The sequence below is a fragment of the Mustela lutreola genome, chromosome 10 (genome assembly GCF_030435805.1).
Source record: "Mustela lutreola isolate mMusLut2 chromosome 10, mMusLut2.pri, whole genome shotgun sequence".
Classification (NCBI taxonomy): Eukaryota; Metazoa; Chordata; class Mammalia; order Carnivora; family Mustelidae; genus Mustela; species Mustela lutreola.
The window spans coordinates 50,242,780-50,257,840 of NC_081299.1; the positions used below are offsets into that span (position 1 = coordinate 50,242,780).

The window sequence follows — 15,061 nt, forward strand, 5'->3', positions numbered from 1 at the left end:
CTTAGATTTTTTCCACTTTATTTTTCTAGTGAAGTTTTTCTTGAAAACCTCTAGGAGCCAACAGAAGTGGTTTCTTTTGTGTCTTGTCCTATCCTCTCTCTGTTGCCACCTTTCTGTCTTTCACTGTAATTATAAATTCAGGTGTTGCTACTTAAATATCTTATAAGCTTTGACTTTGTATGATTTTTTTTCATTTTTTTTTCTTAAATTGCGTATTTTTCCTTTTATGCTTCTAATGGGACTTATTGAAGTATAAGAGGTCAGTGTTAATATTTTGAACGGAACAAGTACTTTACATTTTAAAAAATCCAACATTGTATGAACAGACTGCATTTTGAAGTACTTGAATTTTCATGAAGGTCTTATACTAGAGTGTGTGTGCCCCAGTGCATGCCCTTATGAAAAGATTAATAAGATAAAGTATGCATGCCAACGAATTCCCAGTTGGAGAAGAAGCTGTGAGATTCCTGAGATGTTAATTCTTTCCAGAATTGAAAGGATAATGTTTTAAAGCATTTATCTTCTTTGGTGTTTCAGGCTGACCACAGTGTAGAAGTCGGTACTGAAGAAGATGATGATGGGGAATTAGCACTATGGTCTCCTGAAGTCAAGATTGTTGAACTAGTAAAAGATCATAAAGGCTTGGGATTCAGCATCCTGGATTACCAGGTATAAGAGTCTATATTGAGTTTTTGGAGAGATTTGTTTTAAAGGTATGTGAAGTAGTAATTATTTAAGGCACCCACTAGGGAAAATAAAATGATTTGATATCTAATTCTACCACCCAGAGACAGGTGTTATAACTACATTGTTACCTTTGCATTTGGTAGCTTTCCTAGTGAATAAAGTGGGGGGTGCTACAGTAATTGAACAGGGAGGGAAGCAATAGTTTTATGACCATGGACGCTTTTAGGGACTGAAGTTTGAAGAGTTTTTTTCTTTTATATGGAGGGATTGTTTCTCCCGTTTTTATTGAGATATATTTCGCATATCATAAAATTCGTAAAATTCATGCATGTCAAACATGCTTTTTGGTTGTTTTTAGTATATTTGGAGTTGTGCAACCATCACCAAAGTCTAATTTTAGAACCCTTTCGTTACCCCAGAAAGAAACCCATCCACATTAGAGTTGTTCCCAACTCTTACTCTTCTCTCTCCCCTTCACACGAAGGTTTTTATTGTTTTGCTCATTGGTTGATCTCAATGAGCTTGATGAAGTAGAAATGTTCTTTATGAAATTATATATTTATATTTAACACAGACCATATACTATTTATGTATTTATGTGTACACCAATTACAGCTAATGTCACTAATGCATTTGGGGGGTTGTGTGTGAAAGATCACAATAGGACATCTGTATGTTGTATCAGTTTACTGGTTTACAGTATTTTTAGACCTTCTGATTATCATGGGGAATTTAAAACTGTTGGCAAAAAACCTCTTCACTTTGAAGATGCATATTTTAATACTTAGTGCTGCCTAAACACATTGTGGTTTAATAAAGCAAAATGTACTCTATCAAAGCACATAAAATGCCAAGTATTATAAAAATCAATTTTTTAATATAATAAGGCATTCGGGAACAGATTAAAAGAAAAATACTTTGAGCATTATGTAAGAACATTAAATTCCATATTTAGGTAGTATGATTTAAGATTACTGAAATAGATTGTTCATTTTTGCTGGCATATTTCTGTGCCAGATAACTCTGTGTTATTAGAACTTTTCTTTGGAAATATTACTGAATTATGATTTGCTGATTGTAAATATTGCATATTTGGGGATATACTTTTATCAAGAAGTACCAATCCTGTAAGATTCTAGAAGTTTCCGTATTGATTAATACAAGGGCATATAGGGGGATGGGGTAACTGGGTGATGGACATTAAGGAGGTCATATGATGTAATGAGCACTGGGTATTATATAAGACTAATGAATCACTGAGATCTACTACTGAAACTATTTTAAAAAATTAAAAATTAATAAAAAACTATTAAAAAATATAAGGGGATATAAAACAATTTTTAGGTACAATCTCAATTTTTCTTCCCCAATGTACCCGTATTATCTACCACATGATAAATGATAAATAAGTATTTGCAGAATGATTGAATAAAGTTTAGGTCAGCTAAAATTAACTGGAAGTGAATGAACGCATTCAATGAGGTTTTTTGTTTTTTTTTTTAACTATTTTGATTATAGGATTTAGTTTAGAAAACGCTTTTCATATGAAGTATTAGATATTCAGCTGCATTTTCATTATGGTTGGAATCTATCTATATATGCATTCTTATATAATATAATGGTTGCTCTTACCCTCTTAAATGACATTATGTGCAAGTTTTATATTTTGAATATTTCCCATGTTAAAGCAGTGAAGTGCTTTAGAAATAAAAACAAAAACAAACTTCAGTAAAGGAGAGAAAGAAAAAGTTGAGAGTTCTTAAGAGTTTAAATTAACCTCTAGTTAACAGAAGAATTCTTTTGTCAGTTCTGAGCTTTATACTTAAAAAATAAAACACAACAACATAGTTCCAAATATAGAAAAATTTTTTCTTCATTATACTCCTATAGGTATGCCTTGAGGCATACTTTGGTTTTTTAAAATTTTATTTTTTTATAAAATTCTAGGTTCTCCCCCCTACTCTTTATCTTCCTCATAATGATCATTACATAGACTGTTTCTGCACAAATTATATAAAGTAATTTTGCTGTAAAAGAAGTAATTTTGCCTTTGTGCTTCTCAGAGGACTGATAGAAAAATATTTCATTTCTGAATTGCTACTTTGATTCATATTAAAGCATTCAATTTATTTACTTCTGTAGCTAAACCTTGGAAGAAGAAACATTCAATCTTAAACTGAATTTTTTTCTTTAGTCGGTCTTAAATACATTTACTTATAATTGTATTCACATTTTCGCCATTCGTCAGTGGCATATAGAACTGTTGAACACTGTGACATTTAGATGACACATAAACATAATTTAAAATTTGGTTTTGGGCAAGTTAATTAATTGGTTATATTGTCCCTTGTTGTAATTAGGTAATAAATTCTAAAGTTCAAAATTTTTTCTTTTGCAAGGGCAGGTGAAGGTTTAGCAAAAGTCGTGAAAGGCCATGTTCCTGGCTATTACTGTATTTGATGCATCCTGTATGAATTTATTAGGTAGCTGAAGAGGGCCAATGCAGATCCACCCACATCCCCTATCTCCCCCTTAGCATATTTAGAGTAAGAATACTCTAGAAACATTTTGGCCACCGGGAGAAAGTTTTAGGAGAGTGGGAGAGCTTCCAGGTTGTAAAGGGCTGCATTAGCAGTATTGAAGAGACTGAAAATTTACTTAGCTATATTAATTTCTCACTAACTCATTTTTCTCTAGATTAGTAAGAACTTTCTCAAGAACCTGACAAAATTACATACAGCATCTGTTTCATTGGTGCTTATGCAATTTCTTCATCTATAAAATGGGGATAATGTCTAGCTCAAAGGATTGTTGTGGATTAACTCAATTAATGTGTAAAGAAATGGGAAATTTTAACATTACTATGGGTGTGTGAATATTGATAATCATCCAGTTTAGAAAATAAACTACAGAAGTCTGGATATTGTCCTTGAAGGTATAGCCATACTGCAATATATTTGAACCCTATGAATTCTCAGCTATCTGGTTAGATTTGGAAAATTAGTAAGCAGATACTTTTGTTTAGTGAAATCTAAATTTAATTATAAAATTACATTCTAAAATGGAGCCAACTCCTGATAAACCATAGGTGAATTTTGCAGTTTTGGATTATGGGCCGGCAGTTTGCTTTTCACATAAATTGAACTGAACCTTAGGGAAAGATAAGTGAGCAGATAAAGGATCTTGAATTGGCCATGGAACTGTGGAGTGACTGGACAGGCAAAAGTCTGAAAATTCAAAGAGCAAAGAGCAAACTGAAAATTCATTTTCATGAAAGGAATTTAAAATAGATTGGGGCAAAGGAAAAGGAGAAAGCAGCAGGGAATCATATTTACTATAACCTAGTAAACTATGGTTTGTGCAGTTTTTGTGTTACAATAAATATGATTCAGGTTGTAAGCTACCTCATTAGATTTTAGGATAAGGTGATCATAACATTATTGGCTCTCATTTGAATGAAGATAGAATATTTTTTAATCACAAATATTTCTAGCTACTGCTCCATGTAGTGGCTCGTTAATATCCTGCCCTATATGTGTGCTGTATTGGAAGGCTCGTTGGGGGCACCTGGGTAGCTCAGTGGGTTAAAACCTCTGCCTTCAGCTCAGGTCATGATCCTAGGGTCCTGTGATTGAGCACCACATCGGGCTCTCTGCTCAGGGTGGAGCCTGCTTCCCCCAACCCTTCTCTGGCCTGCCTCTCTGTCTACTTATGATCTCTGTCTGTCAAATAAATAAATAAATCTTTAAAAAAAAAAATAGAAGGCTCGTTGGTCACTATAATGTCATACCTTACAGGACAGTGTCATGGAAAACAGCGATGTACATAATTTATCAAGAACATGATTATTATGGCTTAACTATGTAATCTGTTTCTAAGCAATACAAGACTTCAGAAATTTGGTTATGACTTTTTATAGTATAATTTCTTGCCAATTTCTAAATGTGGTTTTCATATTGTGCTTTAGTTCTTGTTGTCTTGATTATGTGTAATGTCTTTATTCCATGGAATATTACTAATACTAATCCTAATATTAACACTAAAACTTACAAATTCAATACTAATAGCATAATAACATTTATTGAGTGTTTACAGTTTGCTGGCCACTGTTCTGATTGTTTTATGTATCCTTCACAAGAAGCCTGTGGAGCAGGTACTATTATTATTATCCTCATTTTTGAGGTGAGGAACATGAAGCACAGAGATGTTATGTAACTAGTCCTAGTTCACACAGCTAGTATCTGGCAGAACTACAATTTGAACTCAAGCAGTCAGCTCCCAGAATCTGTGCTTTTAACTACCACATTATGTTGCTCCTTTCCTCATGAGTGCATTTTATTACAGAAGATTTTTGTACTAAATTTATTACAGCAGATCTTCCTGTTTTTCCAGCTTGTAAAAAAAATTCCGTATCTTAAGCACAAGCTGCTAGTTTTCTCATTTTTAATGCATATGTGAAAGTTTAGTAAATATTAAAAATTAACATAGTGTGTTCAGATGCATTGTGTAAGAGCTAGTGTTTATTTATTGCTTCAAATGAAAATAATTACAAATTTAAGAATCCTAAATTAATGCAACTAATTTGTTGTGGGCTAGTGTTCAATAATGAAGCAATTATTAGGTAGTGTGAGTCTTTGATTTTTAATTTCAACCAAAAAGCTTGAAATAAATTTAGAGTTGTCTGGATTTCACCTTGGGTTGACCTTATATATTAAACATGGCGAGTGGATATTTCCTGGTGTTTTGATTTATGTTGAACTTTGAATAACCCCTCGTGATTATAATTCACTGGAAATGTTTGACATTAGCCAATTTTTGAACATTAGCCATGATATTGCCATTCTTAATACTTTTGAATTTTAGTGATTTAGAAGGTAAAATTTATTAACCAATAATTCTCTTCCCTCCAACATCCACATTCTCATTTCTCCCCTCCTGATATAGACAGACTCAATTTTTGCCGAAGCAGATATTTTTAAAAGACTTTGAGTTTATCTCTGACACCAAGATAGATAAAAATTAGAAAGCATTATAGTGTAGCCATTGAGACGTGATTCATACATAAATACTGTTAGTAATATTTTTAAAAAATTGTTTGAAAGACCAAAGACGAACGATGATTCACTAAGAACAATAGTGAAAATATTCCTCCCCATTAAAAAAAACAAAACAAAACAGCAATTTATTTTTCTTGTAGCTTTTCAGAATGGTTTGATAACTATCCAGCTGAACTCCTGGGACCTGATGATATTTAGGTCTCCTACTCCTCTGCCATCTTGCTCCACAATTTATTTTTCTTAACAGAAGAAATGGGTTATAAAGCCCAAATAGTATGATATAAAAGATTGTAGTATTGCTAATTCTTGGATATGGTATGCCTTACTATTTCTGAGAAAAACTTAGTGTGCGGTTTTTGCTGGACTCCTTCCTAATTCCATTAGATAAATTCTTTAAAAACATCTAAAAAGTTGTATGAATAGATTGTATAGATTTTATATATGTGGATTTTTTTTTTTAAGATTTTATTTTTTATTTGACAGACAGAGGTCACAAGTAGGCAGAGAGGCAGACAGAGAGAGAGGGGGAGTCAGGCTCCCTGCCAAGCAGAGAACCCGATGCAGGGCTCGATCCCAGGACCTGGGATCATGACCCGATCCAAAGGCAGAGGCTTTAACCCACTGAGCCACCCAGGCGCCCCTGTATATGTGGATTTAAATTGACTTTTTTCTTATCATATGTGCAGAAGAATGACTTTCTCTGCTCATTAGAAATTTATGTATATATGTCTTTTCTTTTCCTAAGGTTTTATTTTTAAGTGATCTCTACTTCCAGCGTGGAGCTAGAACTCACTAACCCTGAGCACAACATGTTCCACTGACTGAGCCATAGAAGCACTCCTACAAATAAATGTTTGTAAAATACGTAATAAAGGGGCACCTGGGTGGTTCAGTTGGTTAAGTGTCCAACTCTTGATTTTGCCTCAAGTCATGATCTTGAGATTGAGCCCACGTTGGGTTCTGCACTGGGTGTGGAGCCTGCTTGAGATTCTCTCCCTCTTTCCTTCTCTAAAAAAGAGAAAAAAATAAAAATAAATCTAAAATAAGTAATACATACATATGCATAAAAATTCAAAGGTACATAAATTTATCCTGTGAAAAGTAAATCTACCTCTAACATAGTCCTTCACTAATCCTAGAAAAAAACTCCTGTTTTTTCTTTTTGTATGTCCTTTCAGGTATTATTCATGCACAGTTACAAAAGTAATATGTTTTGTTGCTTCATGGTTTTTAAAAAATTTTTTACACATAAATGGATTATCATTATCATACATACTTAAACACCTTACTTTTATCTCAATTATATGTTCTTTAATTTTGGTATTTATAGACCTATTCTATTCTTTTTAATAGTAATTCTTTTTAATAACTGCATAGTATATTATTGTTGATGTATGATAATTTATTTGACCAATCTCCTGTACCCAGTTAGTGGGTATTTCAAATGAAGCTATATTGGAGATCTTTGTCCTACTCTTTTTTAAAAAGGTGGAAATAATCCTTGTGATGAGTTCCTAGAATTGCTTACCACGTGTCTTTTAAATTTTGGTACATTTTTACCAGTTTGCTTAAGTATAACATTTGTGAGACTCGTGTATTTAAAATTGATGCCTTCTCACGTAGTGTCATTTCTTTAATTAGATAATTCTCTTGGAAAACATTGTGTAAGCAGGTACCTAATTCATGAACTTGCTAATGGTTTTCCATAATATGGACAGATTAAGTGATAGCAGTATATAACTATCCCTTTGTTTCAGCTTTATATTGGCAGTGATTAATTTATGGATCTTTGTAACTAAGAGGGCATAAATGGTTTATATTCAGATAATGCTATTAGTCCCCAAAACTCTATTCCTATTTCTTCTGCCAGTTTTAATCTTGGTTATCAGAAAATTGAGTTTATAAATGGAAGAAGTTGAGGGTTTTAATTTTTGCTAGTTTTGAGGGATGCTACTGCCAGTACACAGTGTTTACTAACTTGTGGAAGCCCAATATCGTTATGCTCCTGTTAGCTGATTCATTCATAGAATCTAAGATAGAGAGATAGATAGATATTGACATAATTTTAGCATATAGTAGTAATATTAGAATGTCAAATACAAACCTATACTACTTCCAGAATCTAAGACACGGAGGACAGTCCCGTGTTGTGGGTTCTATATGTACATTTTCATGCTCATTAACATGGACACCAGTATCTGGGCTGGTTTTTCATTTTGTTGTTGTTTTTGTCTTCCCGACCCCAGAAGATTTTACTTATTTATTTGTTAGAGAGAGAGAGAGAGCACAAGCAGGGGGAGCAGTAGAGGGAGAGGGAGAACAGGCTCCCCACTGAGCAGGCATCCCGATGCAGGGCTCTATCCTAGGACCATGGAATCATGACCTGAGCTGAAGGCAGACGATTAACCCACTGAGCCACCCAGGCATCTTCCCCTTTTTTAAAAGGAGTCCTTTGGGTTCATTTCACCCATGTAGGATTAATACAGTAAGAGTAAGAAAAATGGTGTCAATCTCTACTAATGGCAGTGTCCATTTTCTTGCAAATATATAGCTTGCTGTTGAACAAACCACACATCTGCAATTAAAGGTCACCTTAGCTTAGTGGAACTTGGGACTGGTAAAGGCTATTCAGTACCAATCTCTGATTCCTATCTACATTTATTTTTATTAACATCAAAGTACTGTAAGCTTCAGTGCCAACTGGGGTGAAGATTTCTTTTCACAGAGGATTTGCTTCCTTTACCTCTATGGGAAAGTTCTGTATCCTTTAAATCATTTTAAGCTGCTTCATTTGAAAAATAATTCTTAGTAGTATGTTCGTAGAGTGGATTGATTGTGGCTTGTGGGGGAATTCTCTTATGGCTTAAAGATTGCTTTTCAAGCCTACGAAGTGGGTGGATGAAGGGAGCCCACTCCTGGTGTGTGGAGTTTGTAGTGTGCTCAGGATGATGACTGACTTCCAAAAACCACAGTTCAGCAAGACTAAAGGCATCAGGAGACCAGAAGCCACTTAATAAGAGATCAAAGAGGCTGTGTGTATATCAGCTTGAAATCCAGATAGTACAGATCAAAAGCTTGCCTTAGCGAGGCAGCTGTAGGGGGATGAAGTTAGCAGGAGGCCCCAAAGATCTTAAGTCAGGCCTGATGTTGAACTTTGCGGGAATTTCATGGCTCTTCTGGAATACGAATTTGGCGGGAAAACAAAACAAAACAAAACAAAAAAACCCACAAAAAAATTAAAAACAAACCCCATTGTTTCTAATGGAGAGAGAGAGAATAGAAAGCAGGCAGCAAATGCTTATCAGCGGGTTGGTGCTTTCTCATAAGGTGACTCCCCTTTTAACAAATATTTCTTAAGGACTGTTTCTGCTCAGGAGGGGTAGATCCTGAAAATGGTGTGTCTGTTTTATTACCTTTCATGAGTATTTCACTGCAAATATTAGTGTTTATGAAACAGCCACAGAGAACTGAAATAGAGGCTTAAAGACGCTCAGATTTACTGCAAAACCTGGCAATTACATCTCTCTTGTGAAATGCTGAACATATTCCAGGAAGTTAGCGGATATCAGTCTAGCTCTGTATCTGTCTCCCATGTAATAAAAAACAGAAAAATAACTGTAAAAAAAAAAACGTTGGTCTAAAGAAGAAACTCATTCTCTAGAGCTGTTTCATCACCAGGCTTCCCCTACCTCTCTGGGTGTGAGTTTGTTTTGGAAGTCCTCCCTTGATTCTGGTGTCACCATCGAAAACCATGCTGGTGGATGACAGTCACAGCTCTCCCTGCAGTAGGGCAGAAAGACTGAATCAGAAACGCCAGCAGGTCCTGAGAACCTGTTTTCCCAAGGCTGTTATTTGTACTGCTCTGCCCTGTTTGTGGGTGTCATTTGGAGCCAGGCAGTGATCCAAAGAGGCCGTGTGCTCTTCCCAGCGAGGGCCAGAAAGTGGTGCTGCCTCCTTCTGGTACCGGAGGCCCAATTTGTTAATGACGCATGAAAGGGGATTTATTGTCTGATTTTTATATACCATTTTCTAGGGCTCCGGTTTCCCTTTCAGCTGTTCTTTTGTATATTTTTTTCAGTCAGATAGGACATTCACCCATACAGCACTGTGAGCATATAGGACGGTTAACAGCACTAACTTACGAGTCAGAGAGGAGTAGGATTTTCATTCTGGCTGTGCCTCCCTACTAGGACTTTTGAAAGGCTTGCTAGTCTTTCTTCTTCTCCATTTACTAAAATAATCATGTCTGAGATAGAAATAATAATTGCCTTATAAAGTTATAAAGACTAAATAAAAGATATATATAAATGCCCACACTTTCTTAGGCATAAAACAATGTTAACTGTTACTGAAAAATGATGATTCATTGATTCTAAAAAATAGAATCTGAGTGCACAGTGGCTATACCTGTACTTATTCTCTCCTTCCAAAAAAGCTACTGGTCCTTTAATATGAACTAATATGGTCTATATACAGATGAAAAGAGACATTAAAGATCTTTGACAAATGTATATTGAGCATTGTCTATGTCAGGCACTGTTCTAGTCATGGAGACTATGATAGTGAAGAAAATAAATCATAGACTCCATGTCCTCGTGGAGTTTAAATACATTTGGGAGTAGGGAGTCAGTGGATGAATAAACATATGTTAAACACACTAAAGGAAACAGACTTGAGAACAACTCTGTATGATACATTATGGTTTTAGCAGTGCTGGAGGTGAGACTAAACCTCTGTGATGGTTGCTTTTTAGGATTCAAAGGGGTCTCACAGGGAACTGAGGTATGCCTTGTAGAAAAACAGGTAGTGGACATGCCAGGCACAGGAATGTCCTGAAATTGATTACTTGGTCCTTATTTCAAGTCGTAATCGTCGTCATCTTTTTTTTCCATTGGCTGTTAATTGTATCTCTATCTAAGCTTTTGAGTTTTACTCCTTTTAATGAAAAATCCTTTGATAAACTTTGTGTTCTCCTATTTTATTTGGAAAACAGGGCTACCATTTCACATGATAATAACAGCCCATAATTATGGGTTATGTACTGCTTATTCGAGTCAGGAATTACTTACAGCTTTGATATATACATAAGCTGATTTGATCATCCCACAACCCCATGAGGTAGCTCCTATAATCATCTTCATTTTATGGCTGAGGAAACTTGATGACAGGAGGTTAAGAATTTCCTCAAGATCACCCAATTAGTCAGGAGTGGAGCTGGGCTTCTAAGTCTATGCTCCAGTGGTGTGAAAATACAGTCTTCAGACCAGAAATTTTCTCTGATTCTTCATAACTGTGGCTTAACACAATGATAAATGATAAAAAATTTCCCATTGTCTTTCCAGAGAAGAATACTTATTACAATTCAAGAAGATTTACTGGAGATCATTTCTGAATCTTGTGGTTCCTTGAGTTTAGTCCTCCAAAGCTCTTTAGAGACCTGTCCACTTTCTTCACTGCCAGAGTGTACAAATGACACGTTCTGTCCTAGATTTCCCGGCAGGATTCCATGGCCTTTCTCCTGTACAGTTTCAGAGTTGGTAAAGTTTTATTCTGCATGTTATATGCTATATTCTATAGAGTATTGGTTGTCCATTCAAGGAGAAATCACAGAATTTTTCTACAGAGTGCAGGGCATGCCATGTCCTTGATACAGCTGTGTATGTCAGAAAACCTCCCAGCCCAGAGAGGGCTCCTGTCTTTCAGTGTCTGCTCCAAGGGAGAAAGAGGGCTGAGGATGCCATGCTGCTCTGAACTTCTCTTCCGATGCAGAAGTCTTTGTATCTGGAGAGTTACAGGGTCAGCTCTTCATTTTCACATGTTACCACGTAAGCATAAGCTCACCAATGGTTTAATAGTTGATAGCACTGTTGTGTGTGTGTGTCTTTTTAAAGATTTTATTTATTTGTTTATTTATTATTTATTTGACAGAGAGAGAGATCACAAGTAAGCGGAGAGGCCGGCAGAGAGGGAGGGGGGAGGCAGGCTCCCCGCTGAGCAGAGAGCCCGATGTGGGGCTCAATCTCAGGACCCTGAGATCATGACTCAAGCTGAAGGCAGTGGCTTAACCCACTGAGCCACCCAAGTGCCCCGATAGCACTGTTGGTTTAAATCACATACACTCAGCTGAGTTTAAAACACAGTAAACTCAGTGGTAACTGTTAACTCCTCAGTCCCATATTTCCTGCTGATTTCTTCTCCCTCATCATATTCAGAGTGAGAACCATAGAACAGTAAGAATACTTACGAAGTAACCATTTCGGACTTAGAAAGCACTTTTCATGACCTGTGTCATTTAATGCTTCGTATGATTCTGTGAAACCTATACTATTGTTCTTACTTCACCAATGAGAAACCCAAGTCTCAGTATTTTATAAGTGCTTAGGCTGAGAATGATTTGTTTGGAAAATGAAAATAAATTCCAAAACTAACATTAGATAAGTTTTTTCAAGTTTTATGTGTCTGTACTTTCCTACATCATAATAACTTTCTCTACATCATAACTTTCAACTAAAATAGTTTTCTTCTCCCCCCAGAAGATATTATGATATTTATTATTTATAAATTCATTTTTCTACTTAAAATTTTTTTTGTGTAAAATACATATAAAATTGACCATCTTAACCATTTTTTAAGTGTGAAGTTCCATAGTGTGAAGTATATCCGTATTTCACGTAATGTAGTTTTGATAGAGGGTGTGACTGGAGTACTGTTGTCTGCTTAGTAGACATTTCAGCCAGATGTTGGGACCTGTAGGTAAAGAATTGTGTGGTATGTTTGTATTATTTCCATTAAAACCAGAAAACGTCTTGGGCTAAGAGTGAATGGGAAACAATTACAGCATGACAAAATAATTTTCAAGAGATAAAACATTCAAGCAACAGATCTAATATCCAAGGAAAATCTCTAGTGAGACTAGAAAGGAATAAAACAAAAAATTAGTCTTTAAGAAGTGATTTCCACGGGACTCCTGTTTGAACCATTTAAATTACTGTGATGCTTAAAATAGACTTTTAAAGTACCAAGCTATGCAGAGTAAAATTATGTGTGGCTGATGTATTTTTTTTTCCCTTTTACAATATATTTTGATTTTTTAGCAAGTTTCTCTGTCCACTTCTCTTCCATTGCACTTTTAATTGCCTTATGTGTTGTGCTTACTGTGCTGCTCAGGGACTGTTTAGTTCTATGCATGATGCATGGAAAAATCTATTCTTAATGCCTAATAGTATTTAGGAAGTAATAAGACACAAGGAGCCAGGAACCATATCAGTTTAATCTATCTTGAGTGCACTGAATGTATTTTGTAGGTACTTTGAACATGATGGTGTTGCGGTAATTGGTATGATTAGTATAATACTTGGCTGTATTATAAAATAGTTAAAAATGGGATTGGATTCTGATAAGGTAGTTTGCTCATTATTCATGAAATCATTTATTTATTGCCTTGCATTCACTATAAATACATTTATTTCTCTTTCCTAAAAGTAAATACTTAGCTTGTTGGTCAAATCAGAAGCTCTTTTAGTATAATTAATTACATTCCACTATCTTAAACCAGAACTATTCTAGTGATTTTAATTCAACTAATAGTCCCTGACATGTCTTTTGATGCAATCTAAAAATGGCAAAGGAAGAAAAAGTTGTTTTAAGATTCATTGTATTAAAAAAAAAATGTTATAAATACTTTATGTTCTGTTTCGATGGTAGAATACCCAGGAAGTTAGATCTTATGTAGTCATTGCCTTTTTATGAGTTCTTAAAAGACATCACTAACTAAAATTATACCATATTTGTGACCATAGTGTGCATCTTTTTTCATTACCAGTGCTGTGTTTTGAATTAACTTCCATCATTCCCTACTTTTTATAGTGGTTTTCTGAATGTTTTGGTAGAAATTAATGACAAATTTGACTCAACATACTCTGTCAAATTTAGTTACAGGATTTTGGAGCTGGGGAAGCAGATTCTAACTGTCATGTATCCAGTGTTCTCCTTTTACAAGTGAAGAAACTGACTTAGAGAAGTGAACTTGTGAAATTATACACTGCCAGGCTGGCACCAAGCTAGGACTCAGAACTTGTCCCCTGACATCTAATCCACACCCATCCTACCAGTAGTGGTTTGAATAGCAGTCTTCCTTGTCTTTCTCTCCTATGTATATTTTCTCCTTAAAAAAAAAAAACCTTTGGATTCTGTTTCCTCATTGATGTTGTTCACTATGGAATTTTTAATTCATGCCAACTGTACATCAGAGCTTCTACAGATCACTGTTTTTTCTTTTAAGTTTTGTATGTGTTTGTGTTTGTGTGTGTGTGTGTGTGCATGAACTTCACCTTTGTACCAGTTCTTTCCTCTCCCTACCTCCAGGATGAAAGAGTTGGTCGTCTCCCCTTTAAGGAGATTTTTTTTTTCCAGTATTCTCCATCTTAGTAATTTCCTTGAGATCTTATCTTGAAATTTCCACTTAGTTAATTTATTTAGATTTTAACATAATACTTTTCAGTTCAAATAATAATGGTCACATGTAAGAGTATACTCCTGAAGAAACAAAGATTTGCCACTTTTTGCTTTCTCTTAGTTAGCAATTGTTGAGTTGGAATAATTCTCTTATCAAATATTCCATAGATATCTACCTCATGTTATCCAGAAATTAATGTAGATCCTTTAAAATTATCTTTAAAATACTTCCTCACACCTATGAATATGTATTTGTGGAGTTAGGCTCAGTACCTCCTTTTGTGATAATGTACACCACAACATTGAATTCATTGGTTAGGAGATCTCTTCATTTGTAGAGCACTTTTTATTTCATAATTGTTTGAAGTTGTTTTCCCAGACATTTTTGGGAATCATTTCATTTTGGTGAAGGAATCCAGTCATAGAAAAGAGCAATTATTTTGGTGTGATGACCTAAACAGCAGCACAGAACTTTCAGAACTAATTTGAGTAATTAAACATAGAATGAAGACTGTGTGATTTAATTGTATTTCCTCTCATGAGTTTACTATACCAACTTTATGTTTTAATATACTCAATTGACAGTAAATGTCAAAATTATCAAAGGTAAAGTAATTTATATATATTTCTTAAATTATTGATATGTTGTTGGCATATGTTATGTTTCAGATGTGCAACATAGTGATTGGATGATTCTAAATGTTCTCAGTGCTCACCATGATGTGTAGTTACCATCTGTCTCCATACAACATTATTACAGTATTATTATTATTATTATTATTATTATTATGCCCTGCTTTTCATTTCCTTGACTTATTTATTTTGTAACTGGAAGTTTGTACCTCTTAATCCCCTTCACCTGT

The 15,061-nt window shown here is 34.9% G+C and overlaps 1 protein-coding gene across 10 annotated transcripts in view; it reads left to right on the forward strand.

Moving 5' to 3' along the window:
- PATJ (PATJ crumbs cell polarity complex component) overlaps positions 1 to 15,061 on the forward strand; it is a 377,446-nt gene that overhangs the window by 77,534 nt on the left and 284,851 nt on the right. For all 10 annotated transcript variants that reach the window (XM_059135624.1, XM_059135619.1, XM_059135627.1 and 7 more), the window contains one exon: positions 538 to 669. In XM_059135624.1, the coding sequence (XP_058991607.1) occupies positions 538 to 669 (132 nt within the window). The remainder of the gene's footprint in view (positions 1 to 537; positions 670 to 15,061) is intronic.